Source organism: Mycteria americana, chromosome Z (assembly GCF_035582795.1).
Source record: "Mycteria americana isolate JAX WOST 10 ecotype Jacksonville Zoo and Gardens chromosome Z, USCA_MyAme_1.0, whole genome shotgun sequence".
NCBI classification, from domain to species: Eukaryota; Metazoa; Chordata; class Aves; order Ciconiiformes; family Ciconiidae; genus Mycteria; species Mycteria americana.
Genome location: NC_134396.1, coordinates 15,939,592 through 15,960,469, shown reverse-complemented (window position 1 = coordinate 15,960,469; position 20,878 = coordinate 15,939,592). Strand labels below are relative to the sequence as shown.

Here is a 20,878-nt window from a genome sequence, read left to right as displayed (position 1 = left end):
TAGTAAATACTACATCTGTCAGCAGAAACATTTTTGAGGATTAAAGTTACGCAAGTGTTTGTAGGATCAAAGCCCAGATGAGAAACAACATTATCAACCCCAGTCACACATTCCTGACTAGTATGCCAAAAGTGGGGTTGAGCCATGAATACAGAAGCTGCCCAACATTTCTAGTTACAGCATTGCTTACAGTTGCAAATACTTTCAAGGTAGTTTGGGAAGATGATTCCATGACTGATGCTTGTCTGATTGAAAGCTTCAGTAATATCAATTTTGCAGTTTCAGAAAAAAAAATTGTGTGGAAAAAAGGTTATTTTTCACACGCAATGCTAGAAAAAGTTCTGGAAACACTTCTTTGAGAAACTTCCTCCTGCCTTGTGGGTTAAAACCTCAAAATTTCACAAAGTATCAAAGACGTGCCTTTCATTGCACCTAAGAGAATCTGTTTAAATCTGGACATGTTTTTAACTTAGAGAAAAAAATCTCACTGTACATATTCCTAAAGGCTTTCACATCCCTGAAAATTCCTTGAACATGCACAGTGTCTCTCATTTTGTAAGGCTGACCAACATGTGCATATGCCATTCCCAAAGAAGAATTAAGCTGGTTCAGAGATTTACTACAAGTCTCCCACACTCCACTTCCCACATGCCATGGGCTAATCACTAAAATTCAGAGAAAAGCACTTTGTAGTGCCTTTAGTGAGTCCTTCTGGCACTCAGGCACTATGGAATAGTAACGTGGATCTCCAAATGGAGAGGAGTGATTCATGAAGGGCAGGAAAGAAGGCTAGGAGCCTGGCAAAAATAGGAATGCAAGAGAGAGTAGGGCAGAAAAAGGACGTTTCTATGTCCTGTGTGCACAGAGACTGGGAGATGAGGTGCAGTACAAGGGAGTCCGGGACTGATTTAGCATGAGTTTGGCAACGGACTATGGAAGCATTGCCTCAGTAATAGAAGTAACAGCCTACTAGTGGAGGAGGTGGTAGGGGGAAAATCAGCAAGATCTGAAAAGGAACTGAGGGTACACAGATTTAATGATAGAATGCATAAAGAGGAAAAACTGGGAAGGGTTAGCCAAAGAAGCTAAAGCAAGTGATGAGTGATGGGGAGAAGAAAATGCAGGTCAATAAAGGTCACTAGCAGCACTAGCTAGATATTTATAATTATTGGAGATTATCTATACACTAATGGGTGCATGAAACCCAATGAAACTGGTTAAGAACAGAGACAGATGGCAAAAAAGAACTGGCTGGGAAACAGTGGGTTTTTACAGCCTGCAAATCGACTTTGTGCTTACGTAAAATGATTTAGCCTTTGATTCAGGAGTCATACAGGAGAAAATAACACATGATCATAAAATTATTCAGAGCCCAGGAGAATCTGGGGATAAGTCAGAATTGTTTAAAAACCACCACATTTATCCATAAACCCACAGGGTCTTTCCAGAGAAGTCAAAATTGAATGAGGTAAGAGTTCCCAGGATATTAAAGGACAAAATGAACGCTAAGAGATTGAAGGTGTTCATACAGAATTACATTTTTTGCCTCTGCCACCAAAGGAGCATTGCTCCTCTGCAATCTTGAGCAAATACGTTAAGCCTTTTCTGAGCAGGCTGTAGGTTTTGTATTTCCCACGTCTCCAACCTGACCCTCTAGGCTTTCAAATGCAGAAGGCTGGCCATTTACAGCTAAAGGTGAAAAGAATAATATTAGTATCAATATTGAATCCAATTTTACTGAAATAATATAACATGCAATGTACTGTAAAAAACTGCATCCTTATGAGCAGGCATTCAAGATTAGGCAATTCTGTAAAGTGGGGAAATACCGCATCATCCCTAATTTTCACCCACCGCCCCCAAGATTAATGTTTCTGAAACAGATACACTATTCTGTCATGCACTATTGAAGTATAAGAGATCATTAATTTTAAAAAGAGTTTAATTAATGTTTAACAAAACAAAACATAGAGCAAAACAATGAAGGAAGATGAAACAAATTTTCTTTATTTTTGAATGCTTAGTTTTACACTCATAACTTTTTCTTTGTGTATCATTTTCAGGGCAGATTTGTGAGCTGGTTTTGGCTGGGATAGGGTTAATCTTCTTCATAGTAGTTAGTATGAGGCTATGTTTTGGATTTGTGCTGAAAACAGTGTTGATAATACAGGGTTGGTTTTGTTACTGCTGAGCAGTGCTTACACAGAGTCAAGGCCTTTTCTGCTTGTCATAGGTACTTGCCCATGCTATTCCACACACGCTGCCACTCACAACTATCCAGACTTGGTGCAGATCTCTGGATGATATTCTTAAATTGCTTATTAACTTTAGACAAAACCGAAACAATATTCCCAAGCAGTACCAACAGAAGTATCTTAACTACCCAAGGATATTCAAGATACTGAAAAGTTATTGTAAGGAAGGAGGAAACATCATAGAAGAAGGTAGCGAAGGTGCCATTCTGTATTTCCTCCATAAAAAACCTCTCAGAGGAAGAAGTATAATTGATAAGTGTCTCCACGAGGTGGTACCCAAAGTACAGTAATGGCTTCAGCACAAAACCCAAATACCAGATTAAGCACAAGGTCACTGTTTTAGTAACAAATCTCCCAGGCAAAACATCACTAATCACTGCAGAGCACAGCAAACTGCAAAAACCAACCCCAATCTTTAACATGTACAGCAAAAAATGAACATGGTGCAGATCGGATAAACCAATGTCGACAACAGATGAATCAATATCGTGACCTGCAACTAACAGAGCTAAATTCCTTAGTATGCTCTGGTTAATCTGTTATTATCTGAAACCCCCACATTGCCCCCCTTTGTGCCCCACGTTGGGTGCCAAAAAGGACTGTTGTGGTTTAGTTGGCAACTGAGCACCACACAGCCACTTGCTCACCCTCATCCCCCAGTGGGATGGGGAGAGAATCAGAAGAGCAAAAGTAAGAAAACTCGTGGGCTGAGATAAGAACAGTTTAATATTGGGGGGGGGGGGGGGGGGGGGGGATAAATTGTAATGAAAAGGAAAATTACAAGACAGCAAGAGAGGAACAAAACCCAGGGAAAAAAACAAGTGATGCAGCCGTTCACCACCCACCGACTGATGCCCAGCCCATCCCCAAGCAGCGATCGCTGCCCCCCAGCCAGCTCCCCCCATGGGGGAGCATGGGGGGCATGCTCCCCCCATGACAACATATGGGGGGATGTTTGCTGAACGTGACAACATATGGTATGGAATAGCCCTTTGGCCAGTTTGGATCAACTATCCTGGTTGTGCCCTCTCCCAGCTTCTTGTGCACCTGGCAGAGCATGGGAAGCTGAAAAGTCCTTGACCAGTGTGAACACCACTTAGCAACAGCCAAAACCTCAGTGTGGTATCAACATTATTCTCATACTAAATCCAAAACACAGCACTATACCAGCTACTAGGAAGAAAATTAACTCTATCCCAGCCGAAACCAGGACACAGCTTCTCACCCCACCCCACCAGCGAGGAGGCTGGGGTGCACAAGAAGTTGAGAGGGGACACAGCTGGGACAGCTGACCCCAACTGACCAAAGGGCTATTCCATACCATATGACACCATGCTCAGCATATAAAGCTGGGGAAGAAGAAGGAAGGGGGGGACATTCGGAGTGATGGCATTTGTCTTCCCAAGTAACCGTTACATGTGATGGAGCTCTGCTTTCCTGGAGATGGCTGAACACCTGCCTGCCCATGGGAAGTAGTCAATGAATTCCTTGTTTTGCTTTGCTTGTGTGCGCGGCTTTTGCTTTCCCTATTAAACTGTCTTTATCTCAACCCATGAGTTTTTTCACTTTTACCCTTCCAATTCTCTCCCACATCCCACCGGGGGGGGGAGTGAGCGAGCAGCTGTGTGGGGCTTAGTTGCCGGCTGGGGTTAAACCACAACAATTTTCTTAGAGCAGAAGTTCCTTGCAATATAGTAAAGCTTAAATGCTGAAGTCTAAGCAGAAAGGAATGCAGATATCATTTGCCTCTCAAAATCAAAGACTCATCAGAGATAAACTGTAGGGCAAAAGAAAAGCACTGGTTTTGCTTCTTATATCTATGCAACAACATTAACTTCTAGACCTAAAATAACTTAAAGAAAATACTCAGCTGAAGCAATCAGTACAACAGGAAAGTTATGAGATGGTTTGTAATTTCAAATGGGCAGTTAAAACTCAAAAGCAGTGACAGGGGCTTGTCATCAGACCTTTGAATTTGTAGGAAGGTAACTACTTTCTATTCATATGACATAATAGCACATTCAATACAAAAGACATCATATTCCAGCAACTGACCTCTTAACAAAACCCCCGGTCCAGTTTTACAGAGAAACGTGCTTATTACTGTCACTGTCAACATATGTTAGTACTGCAAGATACAATGATCAAGACAAACCAAAACCCAAAGCCTAGAAAATTAATATAATTTTAAGCATTGACAAAATATGCAGAGGTGCCCAAGACAGTTATTTGGACAAACATAAACACATTCATCTATAAATGGGCAGGAACAGAATTTATCACGTGTAGGTTTTGTGCATACATAAAGAAACATTTAAGAGGGAAAAAAGCCTCTGTAAATGGTAATGATACAAGTTATTGAGAAAAATTCCCTCAGTTATAAGGTCTCTCTAATATACCTGGACCTTGGCAGAAAAGCGCCCTTGAAATTTGTTCCCCTTACTTATTTCACATGTTGAATGATAAAGATGCAAGCAAAAAAAGACCTACCTTTTCAATGACACATTTCACCCACTCTGGAATGGCTTCTAAGTTCACATGCCATACGTTGCAAGACTCCTGAGCAGCAGCTGAAGGTTGTGATGTCTGTTTAAAAAAGAATTATTGTATTGATATTCAACATCCATGTAAGCTTTTTTGTTTGAATATAGTCAGAAGTCAGCTTTCCAAATTCAGTAAATATTTTATTAGCCAATGATAAAACTCAAAGATGTTGGTACATGTTTTAAGCTAAAAATCAGGTAGATGCTGTCAGTAATTCTCTGTTTCTGAATCTAAGGACATTGGATAGACTCCACTGTGGAGAGGGAGGCATTTGGAGGTGGTTTTGTTTTGTTTACAAGAGCAGAAAGTATGCAATTGCTGATCTTCCAAGAATATTTGGAAATTGATTTCAGAAGTGCTATCAGCTGGGACAATTTTCCAGTAAAGACAGGAAAATTTAAGTTCTAGTTTATACGAAGGTTGCGGTCCGTACTGCACAACTATGCCACAAATAGTTTTAAATTCATTTTCTAATGCTTGTTAGAAAAACTAGCAGAGAAACCAGGGGCTCTTAGCAACTTTTGAGTTTTTACTGCAATGATGTGACCAACTGAAGAGAAAACAAAATCTAAAAAACTGAGGCATTTCACTAATTGATACTAAAATAAAAACCATTGTCTAACTACCTTTTAGCACAGAAATGATACAAATGTAATTAAATCTTTTAATATGGTTTAGAATGTCAGTAAAGTTATAAAAATGGCTAAAAACATAAGGAAACTCTGATGAGTGTAAAGTCTTAAAATCAGTTATTAAAATTTGTAAATATGGAAAATCACTGACTCTTATGTTGTGAAACTCATGGGAATAAAAATTTTGTTATGCTGAAAATTGAAAGTGGGGCTATACACAGAAGACAGAAGCCTTTAGAAATTCTCCAAGTAATGACAGCAGACAGACAGATCTGTTTGCCATGTCTATGCTATCATCTTCCTCCTATCTGTGGAGAATACCTGTACTTCAACTTGGATATAATTTTGATTTAAAGTGTTTATACTGCATTCGTAACTTCAACATTTGGTTTTAAGATTTTTTCTAAGACTTTTCTCTTTTACTCATATTTCAGCTATGTCTTTGACTGAAGGTCCAAAATTCATCAGGGAAAGCTGACATACTGAAAACATTACTCTTCTCATCATAGTACAATCTTTGCCTCCCAATGTCTCAGGAAGTAGTGTTAAATTACATTTTTTTATCTGCTATCTACATAATTAGAGAAGGAGCTACTTCAGTCTTGTGCACAATGATGGTAGATCTCCACTAGCAATTAAAAGCTCCACCATGGGGCATGGACAAAGATACCTCCTTCTTTTCACTACATTTTTTCCATGAAAGGAGTTGAAAATTCCGCCCCCCCCCCCCCCCCAAAATGCTTCGAACCATTCACAAAATAAAAACTTCTCAAGTATAAAGCATGAAAAATATTCCAGAACCTCAAGCTCTGTAAGCAGAGTGATTAAAATGGGGTTTATTAATAATACTAATTATATCAGGATCTTAAAAAATAGTAACTTTGTTTCTATCTCTATTGGTTATACCCTTCTCCAGTGCCAAAAAGAATGTTATTGCATTTCTAGTGTGTTAATAGAAAAGTTCAACACCTTCCCTTCTATTTGCTTTTTTGCTTTGATTCAAGATCATAGGATGTAAGCACAGTCTTCTTGGCATATTTAGAAAGACTCTAACTCTTTATGACTATTAACTGCCATTATAAAGCAGCAGGAAATACTCTGTCATTGTTTTATTCCATATGATTATTTTTCTGTCTATTTTAATAAAAGATGATGCAAATTACTAAGTGGTATTTTAGCCTAGCAGGGCATCCGCCCCTCTCCGTCAGGGCAGGCTAATCTTCTGAACTACTTTTGTGCACAGACTATCTCCCACTTCTTCAAAACGAAGAGCAAAAGTTTCTGATGTAGGAATATTTGACACACAGTTAACCACCACAGTGGAAATTAGTATCAGTATTTAAAACACACCTTAGAAACAAAAAGTTCTCTGTTAAGATGTATTAAAACAAAAAATGACTGCATTAAACCTGTCAAAAACAGAACCCATTTTTATATGAAAAACGGTAACACTATATACCCTACACAAGCTAGTAGTCAAATGTGTCATGAATACCACCCCTCATGTCACAGAACATAAAGGTGATCACTGCCTACTTGGCTTCACTAGCGTTACTGCTTACATTACACTCTATGGAACTGTCCATATTTTAGTACTTATCTCCACAGAAGATTAATTACTAAGTGAGGGCAGGTCTAATACTTCTCCTTTATTTAAAACCAATGGCATTGGAAAAAGTTACAAACTCCCTCCAGATGCTACACTTACTTCGGATGGTTCTTTTCCGTGACATTTTGCAAGGCAAACAGAATTTGCTATATATTTCCTACATCTCCAGCAACGCAGAACATCAGCCTCTTGGTTACTCATTTCACCTTGCGATTCTTCAGTTGTCTATGTCTACCTGTAAAGACCACAAAACATACAATTCAGTCACCTGTTGACACCACACATGCTTTCCTCTCACAACCCAGAAGTCTATCAGTAGTCTCTTCACTACAGAGGAGGCTAATACTTTATTTACAAACATTCTCTGATCTTGTATAGCATGCCACCTAGACATTTTAAATAGCAAGGCAAAACAGTTGTTTTTATTTCCAGGTTGCATACAGAACTAGAAAGCAACAACAACAAAACAAATAAAAAAAAATAAACCAACTTCCTCAATGTTTAGACAAGAGAACACCAGTTTTCCCAGAATATGTTCATAGAAATAAGTCTTTGCTATCCTACACATTAAATACACACACACACATATATGCGATGCCACATTTCAAAAATGAATGTGGACATAAACCACAGAAGACAAAGACTGTTTTCTCAATATGCCCCTGGAGGCTTGCTCCCTTAAATTATTTTCTGTGGGAGGATCAGTACTACTGGTGCAACAGAGCTTTTCACAGACTTGAATCGACCTCCTTGTAAATCAGAGACCTAAATTAAGACAACCAGAAGGACAAGACAAATATTTTTCTCTCTTTGTGCCTTGTTGTGTTCTGATGTCTTTCTAGTCTTCTCCAATCTGTTTCCAAAGCCTTCCCTTTTCACCAGGTTTTCTCCAAAGGTCCTCCAACTCTTCTTTCTACCTGCTTCTGTTTTTACCCCCTTGTGCTAGCTACATGAAAAAAATAAGAAAATGTTTTACGTTTACACACTCAACTCAAGCACTACGATAGGGTTATGCCTATTCACAGTGCTAAAGTGCACAGCGCTTACTGACAGGGAAGCTGGGGCATAATACTTAAAACCAGTATCAAAAGAATCTCTGTTCTTCCACAGTCCAAACATCTGATTTTGCCATTATTTCAATAATTTAACTTTTATTTAGTTTTCACTAACTAAAGAAACTCTGATGTCCTCAGAATAGGCCCTCTGAAGAGCAGTTTGGCTGATTGAGCCATACAGACTTCTGCATTTTCCCCATTTTCCCCATTTCTACCTCTCCCTTTTCCGCCTTTTTTTCTGAATTAATCAAAGACTACAAAACACACCCACACAGAGGTTATTAATCATTTTTCATTTATATCTGAGGTCTTCTTTCAGTAGATTTCCTACTTCTTCTACATATGTAAAGAGTTTGAAATACAGTTTGACAAGGAAAAACAGAAACAATGTGTGCATACATCAGACTCCTAGCTCATGTGTACATGCAGGTTGTAACAACCAGATCCACACTAAGCTTAGAAAGTGACATTAAGGCAAAGATTAAATCTTTTCTTGCAGTGTCCCAATAAAGTAAAATGAGTTTTTGTTAAGATCCCATTAACATACTTTAACTTAAGTTAAGATGGCCTAGCAAAAGGTCATGCAAGAGACACTTACAGAAGAGGCAGAATTTACACTGGAAACCTGTCTTGTTCATGACGAAAATGTGATTATTCAAACTCATAGACTTAAGCAGAATCTCTCTCAAGTTTTTATTAACGTCACAATGTCAGTGCTGCTACTTTCTGTACCAGACACATTTTGAAAGTGGAATGTGTAAAAATGCTGGACCTCTTTATGAACGACTTTTTTTTCTTAAAAAAAAGTAAATTCAGTCTCTGAAAGATTTTTACAAGCAGTGTGTATCACTTGCTGTGATAAATGCAGCATCAGACTTCACAGGGTACTGAAAGAATGATTACCAGTCATGAATTTGTTTGTATCACTCAAAAACCTTAAGGCTGTTCTAATTATTTTATTCCTCTCAATTTCATAACACACTTCAAGAATGAATTTAATCTTACAACAGCTCAGTGAGAACCTCAAATCAAAGACCAGCCAGGAAGGACTGAAAGACTTTTTGCCTAAGGCTAGCTCAGACGTGCTTTTCAGGTACAGCTGTATGCCCATCTACTAAAATACATACTTGAAACATACTACAGTTAGTGATATACATCTTGCACACTGTATATGCTGTATTTGTGTATTCAAATACTATATATTTAAGTCTCTGTATACATTCTGTTCTCCTTATGCTAATCTGTTCTCCTTTGTTATAGAAAAAGCTGTTTTGCTATCTGTTGAACAGCTGCTTCATTTGAGGTTGATGATATGGGATATAAAACAATTGGTGACAGACCTCTGAACCAACAGATAAAGGACTGATGCATAAATGCACTTGCTATATTTAAAAGACAAGGTTCAAGTCATGCAAACAAAGGCTGTCTAAGGATCACCAGCATTTGAAGTGATGTAAACATCCCCCCCCACCTGAACAGTATCTAGCAAGCAAGCACTGTTTTACTGCAAAATAAAAGCTCCTTTTTTAATTTATACACTTTAAAAGTTTCTTCTTAGTTCTGCATATAGTTTTCATTTATACACTTTCACAACAGAAATTAATGTATAATACATAATATATGTAATAACCCGCACAGCACAGGTTGTAATTTGTGTAACCAAGAATGCTGATAGTGAACTATATGGAAAAAATTACCTTAAAGTGCAAATACCTTTTAAGACTATATTATAGTAAGCTGAAGTGTTCTTCTGGCCTAGCAGAATTTAAAAAGGAAAAATTCCCGTAGGTCTATTAAAATTCTGCATGTATGTGCCTTTTGCAGCTCTTACAGAAGACAGAAGAAACGCTATAAATGCACACTTAACACATTGCAGAGGTTTCTACATGTATCATGTTAGAAAACAGCAAATGAGACGTTTCTGACTTGTCGCATCAGCATTCATTCTTATTTTGATTTGCACATAACTTCAACTGGAACTCAAATAAAAGCATACAAACACAGGATTTTGAAGTGTTTTTATAGTTAAATGCAGTTTAACTATAGCGTTCTGGATATATTTTAATAAGTTTTTATTTGTCTTGCTTTGCATCTAAAACTATTAAAAGGCATCTTGTTCTCACCTTGCTTTGTCTTTCAGCAAAAAATGCCAACATAAAGATAAAAGACTCCAATTTGGCACTCAGAAACTAGATAGTGTCACTCTCAGTGGGCCTTTTCAGCTTGGCACTGGGCCATGTTTGTTGTGGCTGTACTGCTTTCAGATCAGTTGCTTTGTGAGAGCTCATGTTTGCCTCCAAAATAGCATGTAGACATATCTGAGTGTTAAAAAGCCTTTGCTCCTCTGTGGCTCTTGTTTTACATCCTTCAAACATTTTTCTACGATTCAGTCCCAGACAAGCCAGGAGGCAGAGGGTCCTAAGACCTCCTTCCCCAGTCAGAGTCTCAGTTCCCTTTCTAGAAAACCATTTGTCTAACCTTCTCTTATAGACCTTTGACGGAGATTTCACAGCCTTCCCAAACTATTTAATTACCTTCTTATCATCTATTATTTTAACTTTTCCCCTAGCATTTAACCTGAATTTTCTTGGAATTTCCCTTACTCACTGTGAATACAGAGAACAAAACTTCCGTGCAAGAACATTTTACAACTTTAAACTCTTATTATATATTAGCTCCCCTTCAAACTTGTCTTTGGGCTAAATAAATCCAGTTCTTTCCCTCTTTCCTCACAGATCATGCTTTCTTGACCTCCAATTGTCACTGCTATTTTGTGAACTCTTTCAAATGGGTCAGCTATCCTTGCACAGCAGTGTTCAAATCTGGATGCAGAACTCAAAATGAAATTTTACCAGCACTGAGTAGACTAGACATATTATATATATTTTCAAGGGAAAAAAAGAATGGAGAATGCCTTACTAGGGTGGAAGCTAACATAAAATTCACTAGATCTGTTTGAAAATGTTGTTTCTTACATCTATAGGTGCAGGAAACACAGGAAGATTAAATAACAACTCCCCAGCAGCAAAAAATTTTTAAGTAATTTCAGCATGAGATCCTTAAGATTTTCAGATTCATACATGCTCATCAATATGTTAAGGGAAGAGCAAACAGGAATTTTATTTTTTCCCCTCCTCACACTCTGTCTGGAAAACCTATAAACTACCACCTAAAGCTAGTGGAACTATTTACAAAGAAAACAACAAAAAATAGATGAAGGATCAAGCAGCAGACATAGCAGCCAGAGAAACAGTACAGAGCTGATCAGCTTCCTGTTTATTCATGACTCCTTGAATGGGACTTTCCCTTTTACCATCCTCTCACTAGTAGGAAGTCCCCTTTGATACTTGTATCTAAGTTTCTTATACAATCTAAATTGTATAATGTATTAAGCTTTGGCCATTTCTTCTTCAAAAAGATTGCTAGAAAACATGAAGTAAAACCACAAGAAAAAATTCTCAAATGTTCACAGTGAAGAACCAAACACAAAAACCTACATTTCTATTGAAATCCTGGTCTAGAATTTCTTTCAACCAGCTTGCCCCTCATCCACAAATGCATAAAAATAAGAAAATGCGTACAGCAGGACAAGTGGTTCTCAATGCCTTTTTGTTCAAAAGTCACCTCTGATCCCTTTAGAACACTGCAGCCATTAGGTTGCAGCAAGAAATTAGGGCACAGAAACTTGAGCATTAGTTACCAGGAGTCTTGAAAATATATTAGATGAGTGGCAGCTTTCAAGGAGGATGCCAGATCCAACAAGCTTGTCCTAGCCAACAAGTGTCCATGCCAGAAGTTCCTGCTCCCAGAAAGGGAGGAACTGACACTTTGCTGGACAGAGAAACAATCATGGAAGGCATTCAGTTATACATAAAAACTTGCTGCTAGCTTCTAATCTCCAAAGCATTTCTGCTTAAAGAGACACTTTTAAAAGCATACTTAACCAGTGCTTTTCAATAAAGTAGCACTTAGATGGGAAGCCAGAAAAGAAAGTCTAAAGAACTGCCTCCAGGCTGCCAGAGAAGCAAAGCAGCAAGATGCATGAAGAGCTGTGCCATCTGCTCCTGTGCCAGCTCCTGCTCAATTATGAACTGTTCTACCAGTTCAGCTACTGTGTGATCAGCATCCATATCATGGACCACTGGTTGATGAGAGAGAGTGGCCAGTGTGTGATACTCTTTCTCTTGCAGCAAGAGTAGCCCATGTAATTAAAAGGCAGTTAACATAAAAATGGGAAAGAATGTTACTTGCAACGCATTACTTAACTTGCTAGAAAATCCTACTGCGTGATGCTGAAGTCAACAGGTCTACCAAACACAGCAAGAGAACGTGGTGTTTAAATCGCTTTGACAGGGAACAGACCTAAGAGGTCAATGGAAAACCACAGATCAGCACGTAATCTCTTTCTTGCATGAGATCCCGCAGACCAGTACTGCCTGTTTCACGCTCTTGCATGTACAAACATTAGCTGTTGCACAAAATAAAGGACTAAACAAGCGTGAATACGGTGCCCACGTCCCAGCGCAACACGAGCTCCTGACCGCAGGTCATCAGGCAGCCCAGCCGCAGCAGCTGCCCCCGGCCGACCCCGCCGGGGCCCGGACACCTCCTGCCGCAGGACAGCGGCGCCGCTGTGAGCCCGCTCGGCGGCCGGGCACCGACCGCCTGCTGGCCGCGTCTCCGGCTGGGCGGGAGGGGGCCGCGGCGGGCCCGGCAGCCGCCCCCAGAGCGGCGCAGGGAGGGCTGGGCTGGCGGCCCCGCGCTGCCCCGCACACCGGTGGGCTCCCGGGGCGTTTCGGGTGCTGACAGCCGGCGGCGGCGGCACCGCTAAGTTAACTCTGAGAAGTCGGGGCTGTCGCCGCCGCGCTTCGGCGCCCCCTCAGGCAGGCGCTGAGCTCGCCTCGGGACGGGCAGCCCCGCCGCCGCCCCGGCTCCAGGCAGGTGTCCGCACCTCAGCGCCCACCCCGCGCCCCCAGCGCCCCGCTGCCCGGCGGCCCCCCAGCCCAGGCCCCGGCTCGGCCCAACGGGCGGCGGCGGCGCCTCCCTCCGCCCCCCCCCGGCCCCGCTCAGCTTACCGCGCCGCGCTGTGCGAGGCTGAGAAGAGGAGGCGACGCCACTGGGGCGAGCGGGCGGGCGGGGAAGGGGCTGCGCAGCAGCAGCTGCTCCTGCGAACGGGAAGAGACGGGAGACAAACGGCGGCGGAAAGCGCTCCGCTAGCGCGGCGCCTGCCCGGCCCGGCCGGCCGCGGAAGTCACCCTGGGGCAGGCCAGTCCTCTCAGGCGGCTGCTGCGTCGTCCCCGCGGGAGGCCGGGCCCATCGCCGGCTGCGGGGCCAGCCCTGCTGTCGCCGGGGAAGAGGGCAGCGGCCGCGCCAGCCGGCGCCGTGCCGAGGCCGGAGGGTGGCACGTCCTCCCGTCTCCTGACTGGCAGAGATGGAGCCGGGGTGGGGTCAGCCCCGGCGGCAGTCTGTGACAAGGGTGAAGAAGCGCGGTAGTGAATTACGGGGAACTGAATGAAAACTTTTCAGTAAAAATTGGAACAAAAAATACGTTCCTCCAGGCCCGAGGAGCAAGCCCAGACCCAGAGAGCTTACAGGCAAAGAGCAGGGCCAGGGACTTCACCGACAAGTACCAGCAAGCAATCACATACTGGGCAGGGTGTCATCAGTAGCCCCTGACTATTTTAATAGGCACCAAGGGCAAAGAGGAAGCTTTAAATGAAATATTGGGGGAAAATATGAGGTAAACTTGTGAACTTTTGTAGGGAATTGCTGTAAATCATGCAGGGCTGCACGGGAGAAAAGGCGGGCATACCGCTCTGAAGACTGTGGGCAACGGAGAGCAGAGAGCAGCATCACGGGCCCCTCGCTGGTGAGCGTCTATATCTCGGTAGTGAATAAGAGCTGGTAATCTAGATGGGCTGTGTGTCCTCCTTAGTAGTGTTTTGGCCTTTTGTGATGATACTCTGACTTGATCAGGAGTTAACGTGCTCGTAGCTGATGATCTGCTAATAATAGTTGCTCCACTTCAAACACAGGAAGGGACCAAAGTTATTCAAGCTGTTTGAATGTAAGAAAGGCTGGAAGATTGCTGAGGAAAGAAATAAGAGTCTGCCCACTTTTTGGCCTGTGGAGGTGATTTGAAACACTGAAACCAGCATTTCACTGTTTCTCCTACATTTATGATATCTAATTTCTGTGATTTTTCTTGCATATCAATGTACATTCCCTGTAGGTCAAGACAAGGTTTTGTTATCAGGTAGCTATTTTGGACGATGCAGGACTCACCATAAGATTTGGGCTCTCACTAGTGATTTGATCACTAGGGCAGCTAATGGATATTGCTTCTGCTGGGGCTTTGGGATACATAACAGCCTGGTGCAGAAGTTAGTTCCAAGGCAGAGTATATATGAAGTGCTTTTTACTGGGACAGCTCTTCGAGTCTATGGTGAGCAGTCCAAGGATCAGTGCCAAACTGACAGATGGTGAATCAGAAACCAGAGAGTATTTTTGACTTGCTATTCTGAGACAAGTATGATATAGCAGGAAGACTATACTAAAGGCTGTATGCAGTGCATCAGTGAACACTGAAACACACTGCAGTGGTGTAGTGATTTGTGTATAGACAGTGGCATAGATGTTTTCATGTCCGTGGTACATGGATAGTATATCCAGTTCACAGGTGCTCTATGAACACTTTCAACAAGTGGTGGTGTATTCCAATAGCCACAGCAGGGATGTGTCGTTTTCCTTGCCAATAGTGTTGATGAAGCTGAATTCTTTACCAAAATACATCTTCTCCAATAGAATAAATTACATTTTCTCCAGATATTCAATAGTGCACTAATGATGACCTTAGGCATTAACCCAGTTCCGTAATCCATGGTCTTTTGACCCATTAGGCTGTCCCCATCAGCTAGGATCATGTCCAAGACTTGCATATCTATTATTTGATCATCTCTGCTGGAGGAAAGTATCTTAGGAAAAAGCCAGAGAGGGAGCATTAGGAGAAATGAATGAAGAAATGGAAGCTGTAGGGTAGAACTTTCGGGACTTGATAGCGAGCACAGGAGAAAATGTATTGTTGCCATTACCTGTTTTTTTTCTAAGCAGCTTGCATACTTGAACAGCATTGTATTAGGAGGAGCCCAATGAACAACACTGGCCTGTTTCACCCTTCACTATAGGATTCATTGTTGGAAAAACTTTGGTAACTCTAGGCATTACAATAACCATAAAGCATAACATTTCACTGTATGGAGAGTATAATCTTTTTGCATTTTATTGTCCTTTCAAAAATACACCCTGATTTTCAATTTAAATTATCATTGAAGAGCTTTTCCTATTTGTTGTGGTTTAACCCAACAGGCAGCTAAACACCACACAGCCATTTGCTCACTCCCCTCCAGTGGAATGGGGGAGAGAATCAGAAAAAATATAAAACTTGTGGGTTGAGATAACAGCAATTTAATAGAACAGAAAAGGAAGGGAAAATAATAATAATGATAAAAGAGTATACAAAACAAGTGATGCACAATGCAGTTGCTCACCACCCACTGACTGATGCCCAGCCAGTTCCTGAGAAGCAGCTGTGCCCCCCTGGTCAACTCACCCTAGTTTTTTTGTTCAGCATGACGCCATATGGTATGGAATATCCCTTTGGCCAGTTTGGGTCAGCTGTCCTGGCTGTGTCCCCTCTCAGCTTCTTGTGCACCTCCAGCCTCCTTGCTGGCAGGGCACTATGAGAAGCTGAAAAGTCCTTGAGTTAGTATAAACACTGCTCAGCAACAACTAAAACATCAGTGTGTTATCAAAATTATTTTCATCCTAAATCCAAAACACAACACTGTACCAGATACTAGGAAGAAAATTAACTCTCCCAGCTGAAACCAGGACACTGTTACAAAGTCAGCTATAAGAAAATACTGTAAGTTTGCAGACGACACCAAGTTGTGCGGGAGTGTTGATCTGCTTGAGGGTAGGAAGGCTCTACAGAGGGATCTGGACAGGCTGGATCGATGGGCTGAGGCCAATTGTATGAGGTTCAACAAGGCCAAGTGCAAGGTCCTGCAACCCCATGCAATGCTACAGGCTTGGGGAAGAGTGGCTGGAAAGCTGCCAGGCAGAAAAGGAGCTGGGGGTGCTGGTTGCCACCCACCTGAATATGAGCCAGCAGTGTGCCCAGGTGGCCAAGAAGGCCAATGGCATCCTGGCTCGTATCAAAAATAGTGTGGCCAGCAGGAGTAGGGAAGTGATCGTGCCCCTGGACTTGGCACTGGTGAGGCTGCACCTCAAATACTGTGTTCAGTTTTGGGCCCCTCACTACAAGAGAGACATTGAGGTGCTGGAGCATGTCCAAAGAGGAGCAACAGAGCTGGTGAAGGGTCTAGAGAATAAGTCCTGTGCGGAGCAGATGAGGGAACTGGGGTTGTTTAGCCTGCAGTAAAGGAGGCTGAGGGGAGACCTTATCGCTCTCTACAACTACCTGAAAGGAGGTTGTAGAGAGGTGGGTGTTGGTCTCTTCTCCCAGGTAACAAGTGATAGGATGAGAGGAAATGGCCTCAAGTTGTGCCAGGGGAGGTTTAGATTGGATATTAGGAAATTTTACTTCACTGAAAGGGTTATCAAGCATTGGACCAGGCTGCCCAGGGAAGTGGTTGAGTCACCATCCCTGGATGTATTTAAAAGACATTTGGATGGGGTGCTTAGGGACATGGTATAGTGGTGGTCTTGGTAGTGTTAGGTTTACGATTGGACTTGATGATCTTAAAGGTCTTTTGCAACCTATACGATTCTGTGATTCTGTGAAAATGACATTTCTTCCTCTTTCCCTTGAAGATAATAGTTTATATTTTCAGTTAAGGTTCCAAATCTGATTTGTAAAGCTTGTCATGCTCCTATAAGAAATATAAAGCCTGTACAAAATATCCATCAATTAATGAATCATTTGCTTCTTTTTGCTTCCTTTTGCTTCTTTTTGAAAAACAATCAGATCAGTCTAAAATTGCTGTGTATGGTCATAGGCTGTATTAGAGCTATGAAAAACATTTTTTAAGTCACTTAGGACTAGATCTAACAAAGTATTCTTAATATCGTTTTCTTAGCTTGTGGTCACTTGTTCCCAAGAACGGATTCCAGAACTGCGTTAAATGCAGGGATCCTCTCTGTGCTTCAGAATCCTGCTGATCAAGGAATCCTGCTATCTTGAGGTAGGATAAAAGAAAACACCATAAAGAAGACATGTTGTGCAAATGAGTAAAGTCTGCGAAGTTTACTAGATTTGTTCTATTTATCACCTGTCGGAAACTGTTTCCTGGAAGTGAAAGTACTCATACAGAAAAGAGACCTAAGGTCACATCTCTCTACAACTTGCTTATTCATCCCATATTTCCCATAACTTGGGAGAACATACTAGTTACCCAGCTAAAGATAAAAGCATGTTTTCTTTTTCTCCACAGTGGCACAGCTTCAAAGAGTTTATAATCTGCGGGACTATAAGGGATGGAAGAGAACATGCCTGTGCCCAAAGAATTGTAAAACTCACATGGGAAAGGGAATTTCAGGGATCTTCAAGGACCAACTTAAGTGTTTTACACTAAGCAGACATGTAAAAATACATAACAACCCTTTGAAGAGGGTTTTGTGCTATTTTATATTTAGTTTGGGTAAATAATAAGGACATTACAGTTAAGCCAGTCATTGTAAAGTTTGATCAGGACTTTTGATTAAGTTCATTCAGTTTAGATTAAATGGAAAGACAAACAAAAGTATGTCTTCAATGAAGTGCTTGACTTGAAGAGTGAGCTTAGATAAGCTAAAGAAGCTGGAGTGATAGCTCAGCCAGTCTGAACTGCTCAGGAATTTGAATGGAGAGGGTATCTGAAATTGAAGTTAAATTTATTTAAAATACCAATAATTTATATCCGAGCGCAGAAAAAACTTTCAGAAATAATGCCAGACCTAAATGGATAGTTACTTAAAGAAGGATTTTAGAAATACATGACCACCTGCAAGGAATAGAAAAGAATAGAAATGAATTAAAAAATACTGATCAGCAAATAAAGTTACTTCTTAGAATGTAGAGCAGGAATAAAAACTGTTTAAATCGAAGCTGAATTAGAACTTGCAAAGAATATTAAGAAAGAAGTTTACAACCTTGGCTATTAAAGAAGTGGAAAACAAATGTGATTCAGATGAATAATATGCAAGGTTATGCACTTGGAGACTGCCAACAAGATTTTCTGCTATTAGCTGAGGACTCATCAAATGGAAGCAATAAAGAGGAGAAGTATTGGATTATACTAACCGGTCACAGGATGTCTGTGTATTGGCAGTGTGATATAGCTCCGAAAAGGCAAATTGTGACTTGGACTGTGGGTGTATTTCCAGTACATACAGGGGAATATCAATGCTCTGGTAGTTTTTTATTTGAAATAATACAGACAGTTGAAATAATCAATTTTTTCAAGAAAGAAATCGGGGCTAGAGTAGGCACAAAGAAGTAATATAAAGATGATCAAAATGGATAGAGCCGGCCTTATGGGAAGACAGAAAGAGGTTTGCTTACTCTGTTCAGTGAAACAAATGCTGAGAAAAGTTTTTCTTGATAGGTCATCAGTGAGGAAATATAAGATTATGACAGCCTTATATAGCCTAGAAGTTGTATGTAAAAAAAGTAGGTATAAATTGGCCATTAAGAAACTTAGGGTGGAAATTGAAAAGTTGTATTTGTTCCACCAGATTACTGGAACAGCTTCTTAAGAAAAGTATTGGAGAAAAACAGCAACTAACTTGAAGGTGATGTACAGCTGTACAATATGAAGCTTACAGCATTTGGTAGTGGGACTTGAAGATCTGGAAGGTTCTCTCTTACTACACTCCCAGCTGGTTTTTGTTGTTTTTTTTTTAATCTTACGCTTTCTGGGAAAAGGAGATTATCTTTCGTTATTTACTACCTTGTGACTGAGTGTGTCTTTGTGTGCTTAGTCCTGATTTTCCCGTCCCATGAAAGGCACTGCTTTGTCAGTGCTTAATATGTATATAAAACCTGAATTTCCTAAGAAGTGTAAAAATATCTTTTATATCCTTCAGAAGGGATATACAGTTTGGTTTTTTTCCAGTGCTGCTGTCATTCAAACACTCTGAACAGCTCTGCACAGTAACTTCTATTTGGTGAAGTTTTAGCTTTCATAAGACTCCAGCATCATCTGCTGTTTTAGCATTGTCTAAATTAACTCTTTGCAAGTCTTTTTTTATTCAGTATTATATAGTTTATGAGAGCAGCCTGAAATTAATTCCCTTTCTAGAATTATCAATTTCACTTTTTCAGTAGGAATTGGTAGAAAGCAGTTAAAGTTTCTTTCACTCATTAGTGCTAATGCCTGCATGTAACAGGCTTGTTCTCAGGCTGAAATACAAATAAATTAATTATCCTGTTGAACTGAAAACTGGTTTTAGTGTATAGGATCATGAAATCAGTTTAGCTTTTAAACAGTGTTTTTCTTTTATATGAATGTATGTATGCCTGATATATTTAATCTGATATCTTACAGATACTAAACAGAGAGGAAGTAGAGAGAATAAGCAAGAGAATAAGAATAAGCTGACTGCTGAAGAAAACAATGTAATCTGTTTTTCCTTTTAGAAGACACCTTAGGTTAAGGTATCATTCTCCTTGAGAACAGATCAAAATATTAATTTTATAAGACCTGTTTAAGTGGACATATACTGTGAACAAGGTATTTTTGCATAAATAAAGATTTACACAGATTTTGCAGTTGTATTAATTTTTTTTTTTAATTTTCTGTTAATGATATTCTGAACTCTGTTTAGCCGTTAAATTGCTGGAATTTATCAACTGAAAAACTTGATATATAATAAATCAATGGGCAATAAATTAATCTCTAAATTACTTTGGAGTTAGCTTGTTTATGTACATGTTCCAGTTTAAGTTACGTAATTAGAATGTTCAGTTATGAAAAACTTATTTGTCTTACACTCAGAGGATGATGTCCTCATTCAGATATCAATCTCAGTTGAGGACATAAATAACTTTAAGGTCATTTCTAGCTTTACTTTTTGGAAAATTATGTTAATTACATTTCACAGTTCCTGAGTTCAGAATTGTGGTCTGACAAATGCTTTGTTGTGTGTGGTGTTTGCAATTTTGATGGCATAACAAAAGCAAAACAGAGGACTTTGAAGCTTTATTTTTCTAGCATGTTACTGTGTTCAAATACTCTTTTACTGTAGTCAAAAGAACCTCCTACACTCATGCCTGATTATGCATAATATTTTTACTGTTACTGAAATATGATGCCTATGAATTCTCCTGCCAGATCTCACAGAGATCCAAAATTGTCTTCTTGTCATATAGTAATCTAAAATGTGTAATATAATGAGAAGCTAATAAGACAGTAAACAATGTTTTCACTTTAGTTATTTATCTGTTACCAGATTCTATATAAATTGAGTGTTACTTCACTGCTTTTGCCGTGGAAGCCCTTTTGTAATCCTTAAAGGTAAACTTTGGTTTATCCCGACAAAGGGACCTGTTAAAGTGACCATTTTGGTTGCCAAAACTAAGTAGTGATGGGCTAAAAGGAAACTCCCTGCTTCAGTGAGGTCATTCAGGGCAGCTACATGCCTCGCGGAGTCAGTGAAGAGTGAGATTCCTTAAAGGGTGGTTCTCTGTTCCAGCACTGACCAGGATGTTGCCAGAGCTAGTGAGTAAGAACGTACACCTATGTAATCACAACGATGAACTCTCTTTAGGTAGAAGCATTG

At 40.5% G+C, this 20,878-nt stretch overlaps 1 protein-coding gene across 1 annotated transcript in view; it reads right to left on the bottom strand.

The window, feature by feature from the left end:
* RNF180 (ring finger protein 180) overlaps positions 1-13,252 on the bottom strand; it is an 80,803-nt gene extending 67,551 nt beyond the window's left edge. The window contains exons 1-3 of the mRNA XM_075526709.1: positions 13,171-13,252; positions 7,140-7,275; positions 4,746-4,841 (exon numbers count right to left, since the gene is read on the bottom strand). Coding sequence (XP_075382824.1) covers positions 4,746-4,841; positions 7,140-7,241 — 198 coding nt within the window. The 5' untranslated portion in view covers positions 7,242-7,275; positions 13,171-13,252. The remainder of the gene's footprint in view (positions 1-4,745; positions 4,842-7,139; positions 7,276-13,170) is intronic.
* Positions 13,253-20,878: the final 7,626 nt, after the last annotated feature.